The 7,488-nt window shown below is 38.5% G+C and overlaps 1 protein-coding gene across 1 annotated transcript; it reads right to left on the bottom strand.

Moving 5' to 3' along the window:
* Nucleotides 1-379: 379 nt before the first annotated feature.
* LOC110900866 lies at nucleotides 380-2,828 on the bottom strand. The gene is made up of 2 exons (XM_022147726.2): nucleotides 2,633-2,828; nucleotides 380-1,962 (listed from the first exon to the last, which is right to left on the bottom strand). The coding sequence occupies exons 1-2, from the start codon at nucleotides 2,826-2,828 to the stop codon at nucleotides 380-382; spliced, it is 1,779 nt and encodes a 592-aa protein (XP_022003418.2).
* Between the last annotated feature and the right edge of the window lie 4,660 nt (nucleotides 2,829-7,488).

The raw sequence follows: 7,488 nt of genomic DNA, 5'->3' as shown, positions 1-7,488 counted from the left end.
ACGTGGCCTTTTTCCTTTCCCGTTATCAACGTCTTCTTCAACAAGATCTTCCCAAACCATTTCTTCCAACTGAGCACTTGAACCTTCAATATACGTGCTTTCCGGGTTCATATCCCACTTTTTGTGGGGTCCAGATTTATACGATTCTAGAAAACGACTCTGAAGCCTAATGTTAGAGTGAATAAAAACTAGTTTATCCGCTCTATTGCAATTTAAACGATTTCTCTTGACATTATGGATGTAGGAGTATGTACTCCAGTTTCTCTCCGCCGAAGAACTACTAATCGGTTGAGAGAGCACTTTTTTTGCCACCTCCGCCAATTCGGGTGTCTCCGACCCATATGTACCCCACCAATCAACTGCATCCATTGTCACGGCATCAGCTTGTGCCGCGCTCCTCGAAAAAAATACCTTTTTTCATATGAAACGTTGCAAATTGTGCCCGCAACATACTTCGTTCCTCTTCGTCTTCCCCGATTTTTTTAAACGCTTCTATAACACCATCTGAAACTTCCACATCTAGGTTAGGAGCTTTTCTTTTAACGTCACCGGGTGCCAACTTTTGTAGATAATGTTTATCATAAAACCTTGGATTCAGAGCATGCGCCAAACAATGAAGTGGGATTGACATTTTATCCCATCTAGCCAAAACAATCTGATTAATTTCCTCAAAATAACCTGCATATTTGTTATCCTTCATGACATCTTTGATTTCTCCAACCATGTTGTCCATCTTTTCGTAGATTTCACCCATTTTAAGACCTTCACCATCACAAAACTTGATTAGCAAAAAAATAGGTTTTGTAATGGCTAAAATATTCTCCACGGATTCCCAAAACTCTTCATCTTTAATCGTTTCGGTGATGTTTGCCCCCTCTGTTCTAGCGTTTGCATCCCCACTTTTCATCCAATCCCGCCAAGAATTGAGGACGATAGTAGTGGCTAGTGCCTCCCTACAATCCAATAACCTTCGCAAAAGTATATAATGTGACGCAAATCTTGTTTTTGCAACCTTCAACAATTCCAACCTTGAATTTTCTCTAAATATTGATAAGGCATGTGTATGGTTAAGAAAATACTTAACAATAGCCTTACCTTTCTTATATGTGTCGTTTAGCCAATAAAACTCGTTCCCCAAGTCTTTAAAAATAAGATTTAAAGTATGCACACAACAAGGCGACCAAAAAATATGCTTATATACCTTCTCGATCTCTTCCCCGGCCTTTTTGCAATTAGCCGCATTGTCTGTTACGACTTGCAACACGTTGCTTGATCCAACAGTCTCGATCGCGTCAATAAGATAATTCGCAATCACCCCAGCCTTTTTCTCTACCCCTAAGAAGTCTCCCGCGTACATAAACATGGCACCACGAGAATTTACCGCGAGAACATTAATCAATGGGTTATGTTTGACATTCGTCCACCCGTCCGAGACGATCGACACTCCCTGTGTGTACCAAGTGTCTTTGACCGGTGCTAGCTCCTTCTCAACATCCCGTACACACGCGTCAAGTAATGTGGTTCTCGCTTTTTCACTAGACGGGGGTTTGTATCCATCTGGTGCCTTCTTGATTGCACTCACCATCTCAAGAAACTGCGGGTTGCGTAAAACATTGAATGGGATCCCATTAGCACACAAACCACGAATAATCTTCAAATCTACCTCGTTTCTCTCTAACATGGCAAACGATTCTTCAAGCCGTTTCTTCGAGGATGAGTTTTTCGATAGAACCGAATTTTTTAACGACTTTGAAACTCCACCAGATTCTGCTTCTTTTACCTTGTTCAAAAGCCTTTTTAACTTCTCCTGGTCTCTAAGTAGGACCGAACATCTTTTAATGTCGGCTTTTTTTCCATCAGCCCCAAAAAAGTGGTAATGAATTCTTGTGTAAGTGCTCGTAAACGTGCACTTACAGTGATTGCAAACCCATGTTTTACTACCGCCAGGATTCTTGCTCTTCCCTGTAGCAAGTAAATTATATTGAATTAATACCACATAATACAACAACATCACTTTTGAGTCAACAACAGCATACTATAATTTAATACAACAGAAGACTTTTGAGTTTTGACATATTATTTAATAATTAATCAACAGCAATAGACTTTAATCAATCAACAGCAATAGACTTTTGACAGCAACAGAAACTATAAACTAATTTAATCAATCAACAGCAATAGACTTTTGAATCAAAACCCACGGCCCGCTCAGTTTTCTCAAGGTAGTCCAAATTCTAATTTTTAACTTCCAAATCGGTAAGAAGTCGTTTAAGTTTAGTTACAGATTACGATATCTACGCTGCAATGTTAAAAAGCACTGTGAATGTCCCAAATAGATTGTTAAAAGTGTAAAGTAATTACTGAGAAATATGGATTGGGAAGGACTGGCTTTTGACTTATGGAAGTCAAAGTTTGACATTTAACATATATAATAACAGGTTCATGATGCTGGAGTTTTGACTATTATTTAATACAACATAAGACTTTTGAAACTATAAAGTATAAAGTTATAAACTACTGGTTTCAAGCAACAAAAACTATAAAATAATTTAATCAACAACAACAGACTTTTGACTATTATTTAATAAAACATAAGAGTTTTGAAAATTGAAAGTTTACTGCAGAAACGTACCGACACCCGTGTAGGTTACTTCACTAAGGAGCGGCTTTGTTGGATCAGAAGTCGTTTCTTCAGTTGGTTTTTTCGATTGACTTCCACCTGCTGCGGATGTTTCCTGAACCTCATCATCAAGGTTAATGAAATCTTGTGTCTCGCTGACATGTGTTTCTTGATCATCACTGTGATTACTTTTTTTCCCAAAAGCCATTTGATTGTGAAGGTGTGAATTGAGGATGAATGCAGTGAAATTGAAGGTGTGGTTGTGTGAAATTGAGTAACAAATCATCGTATATATAAACATGATTAGGGTTTTCTGGGATTTGGTAACTGGGCGAATTATGGAAACGTACCATACGTATTCTCTGTGTTTCCCGCTGGTTTTATAATCCCGCCAAATCTACGTATTATCATACGCGCCGTTTCTGAACCCTAATATGTATACTACCTACAAATTCGCCACTTTGGAAAACGGAATTCATTGAATTCATTATCGCAATACGCTGAATTGATGTATGAAAGTCGATGAATTCATGTATTCAATACGCTGAATTGATGTACGCAATTCGCGAATTCGAACCGTACAATACACAAACGAATTCCGTATGGTACGAAACGTACCAATACGAAATTCGTGGCTTCTAGGGCGAATTATGTGACTATGGTAATGACACATGTTACACTTACGAAATGTCCCAGTGTAAGCCTTCTTGGTTGGTTCGGGGTTTGGGTTGTTGGCACTTGGCTGGGGTTGGTTTTGTGGGGTTACCACGATATAGTTACAGTTTTGATGCTTTTACTTCTTACCGGTTTGGTTATTTTTGGGTTGGGATTTGGATTCTTTGGGTTTATCGATGGCTTCAGTGGTGGCTTGGTTGACGGTCTTGGTGGAGCCATTGACAGAAAACGTCCATCCTCGGCGTGGTTATTGTTGAAGTTGGCAGCTAAACGGTAGGCTTTTTCTAGGGTTTGAGGTTAGGTCGAAGAAAAGGCATCGCGAATGGCCGGCGGAAGTCCCTTGACGTACTTCGCTATGGCTCAGTCGGTGGTAAGAGCTTGATGAGGGCATATGATACTAAGCTTCTTGACACGGTTGGTGTATGCCAAGTTGTTACCACTGACTTGTTTTAGGGTCCAAAACTCATCTTCGAGCTTTTGAAGCTTGTGGGGCGGACAAAATTCTGAAATCAAGAGTTGTTTCACCTCTTCCCAAGGTAAAGCGTAGGCGGCGTCGTTGCAACGATTCTTCCGCTCATTTGCCCACCTATCAAGTGCCCTCGATTTGAAGACACCGATGGCATTACGGGTCCGAAGATGGTCTGGACACTCGCTTTGGATGAAGGTAACTTCAATGTCGTCAAACCATTGAAGCATCTTGGTAACACCATCATAGCTCATGAAGGAGGCGGGGCTACAAGCGTTTAATTGCTTATAAGTAAAGGTAGATCGGGAAGGGTCGACTTTGGAATCAACCGAAACATTGGGGCTAGAGGAGGCTTGGATTTTACTCACATATCGGGTATAACCTGGGTCATTTGCTTGACCATGAAGGCTAACATCTTTTTTGTTAGAGCTTTGTTTGGGACTTCTCTTGAGATAACAGCTAGATGACATCTACAAGATCGGGTAGAACAAATGATGAGACTTGATCAATGGTAAAAGGATTTTTTCACGATTAAGGTATGATAGTGTAGCATATAAGCATGTAGGTTTCAAGTAGTTTCACATAAACATAACATGTACTCATAATGAAAGAAAATTAAACGGCATTGAAAGAGTTTGAAATTTCGTTAGTTCCTCGAGTATTATTATTATTATTATTATTATTATTATTATTATTATTATTATTATTATTATTATATTACGATAGTAGTGCGATTCAGGAAATTCGACTTGAAAAGAAGAGAGGTTCAAAGTTTAAAACACATAGAAATTGATATAAGCATAAAAGAATTTTAATTATAAAACTTGGAATGTTCCAGAACGGAACTAAGACTAACCCAAAGTATTCAAGACTACTTTTGATTTCAGGAACCATGCTTTGGCCTAATAGGTAGAATATTCTCGTCAAAAATTTTGTTAACGATATTCACCCTTCCGGTTACTACATGTCCATAGTCAATCGAAAGTTTGAGACTTTGGTGGGATTGAAAACCGAGGAGTGGGACTAGTCACCAAGATGTGGATTACTCCTAACTTGGTGGTGACACTCCCTAAACGTGGTTAGTATTTACACGTCGAGATAAGGAAGTTAATCCTACTTATTGGTAAGGGTCCACAAGAATGAAAGAGGTGGAATTTCCCTCAAGGTAAGGAAGTCACTCCTAACTTGATGGTAAATTTCGTAAAAATGAAAATGAAGATTGAAAGTCGTCACCAAATAAGGGTTTCACGCCTATTTTGGCGAGGTCGTTTCGTTTGTGTGATAAGAGTGTCTTCATGTCTTTGTATCGTCGTATAAGTTCGCCCTAGGAAAGACATGTATTTTAAGACAAAATGGATAGATAAGAGGCAAGGAGGAAGAATCAAGTATTTTAAGCATGAAATAGAATGGTCACTGATGCACAGCGTGTGAGTTTCTTAACTATAGACTAATTCAATTCATGGCAATTTTTCCTAATTTCCTATAGTTATGGCTCTGATACCAATCTGTCACACCCCAACCGATGGTGGAAACATCTGAGTGAGATGAATGAGATTGTTCAAAGACAACATAAAACTATAATTGTAACAATAATGTAAATACCAAATTTCATTCCATTACTAAAGGTTACATTGTCTTAAAAATGAATGTACAACACACTACAATTTGAAACATAAAAAGTACAAAATTCATAAATAATGTTTCGAGGGAGTTTCTAGTCCACCCTAAATAGATTTCTTGTCATATCGTCATCAATTTCCTGCAACATGTATTGAGGTATATGTCAACAGAAAAAGGTCAGTGAGCATAAAAGTTTATCTACGTAGCATAAGTATAGAAAAGTCTCAAATCCACATATCAAATGTATACTATCTTATATGAATCATACTAGCTTGCATTGACTATAAATCAAACCAAAGTGTCCACTAGCGTAATCTTATCATCGCAATGATTAAGATCGTAAAGAACAATTACTTAACAATGATCCACAACGGGTGGTGTGCTACTCCTATAACGCTATACATGTTAAGGAAGGATTTTGAAAGTTAATAACCGATAGCATGCATGTAATGTGTCCTAGCATGTATAACAAATAGCATAGCAAGTAGCATGTTGATGGATTGAATGTTTGATTGTATGTGTGATTGTGAGTTTCATAATGATACATATTGCAACCCAAAGTGTTTTAAAGCGTAAATGGGTCAATTATACTCATTGTATGCGATTACTTTCCACGCTTGGATGTTATAACAACCCTCGAAAACACTCTAAACCGCTCCGTAATCACAAAACCGAACCCGTATAACCTTAATTTCATTAAAAAAAATAAAATCATAATTTATGTCCGGTCGAGGGTCGCGACAGGATCCCCTCAACCTTCTCGCGGGGCGCGAGAAGCCATTGTTTGCCGGACACTTCTTGCGCCACGTGTCAAACACGTGGCATACCTAGTGTGGTGATCAGGCAACCCTAGCCGTAGCTAGGGTGCCTTCGCGGGGCGTGAAAGGAGTAGGAGGGGCAGGTCGCAGGGCGTGAGAGACCCCCGAAAAATGTATAAATAGAGCAGTGCAGCAACAGTTGCAATTCGTTCATGTTTCTTTCTCTCTCAGTCTCGATAATCTGAAATTTATAGCCAAAATACCCCTTAAAACACGAAGCTCTGCCCCGTTGTAAGTATTTTAACCCCCAATCACAAATTCGCTACCCTGATCTAGGACCCAGTAACGCATGTCAGGGCTCTGCCTGACTAAGTCCGTTTGGGTTCTGTCTCGTGTTGTATGGCTAATGTGATTTGGGTTATTTTACTAACACGCGTGCATTGTATGTTTTTAATAGAAAATCAAGAAAATAATCAGGAAGTATCACCAGGAAGCCCATAGAAAAACATAAGTTTGGAACGTGAGTCATTCTTCTTTTCACCAACTTATTTTACAAAACCCTAAATGTTTTTAGTTGTACTTACTGTGATTAAGTCTTTGTATTCTCCAAAATATTGCCGGTATTATGGGGTTTTGTATACACTACTTGATAACCTTCACAATTGGACACGGGTAGCCAATGTGTGATATGACCATAGTCACAGATCCGTCGAGTGACAAGTACTTGGAGTTTTTGGTTAGATATAAACATTGTAATCACTCTTAATACTGTGAAGTTATAACAATATGTTTTTATAAAATGGAATGTGAGTGTATTTCTTGCTGATAAAGTCTTTTTAAAAACGCGTTTCAGGTAACTTGATGTGAAAGCTATTAAAAGCCAGCTATGGAGCACTGAAGGCTTAAAGAAAGTGGCTATAAAATTATCTAAATAAAAAGTTAATGTTTTCAGCAAATAGGGTTTATCCCTATAAAGATATTATGAATGAAATATGGGTTTTATTCCATTTGTTTAAAATAAAAGTTTGATGTTTCGAAACTCTGAAATTTATTTCCTAACTACGATCCCGAAGTCTCATTTCCGCTACCAAATTAGTAAACACCGATACCACTTGACTGGTTTGCGGCTCCCGCTCCCGGGGTAGGGGTCGGGGGTTGCGACAGATGTGTCGGAAGGATGGAGCACCGAGGTTATCCTAAAATGGATAAATAAATAAATTAGATTTGAAGGAGTTCAGGAATCTAATAGTATGAAAATACATAAAGTCTATCTCGCTTGAATTCTTATTTGGACACCATTCTAGTTAGTGCTTTTCATGAGTAAGATACTCACTGGAATCCCAATATAA

The sequence above is a fragment of the Helianthus annuus genome, chromosome 13, assembly GCF_002127325.2.
Source record: "Helianthus annuus cultivar XRQ/B chromosome 13, HanXRQr2.0-SUNRISE, whole genome shotgun sequence".
In the NCBI taxonomy this organism is placed as follows: Eukaryota; Viridiplantae; Streptophyta; class Magnoliopsida; order Asterales; family Asteraceae; genus Helianthus; species Helianthus annuus.
This window is presented reverse-complemented; position numbering and strand designations above follow the sequence as displayed.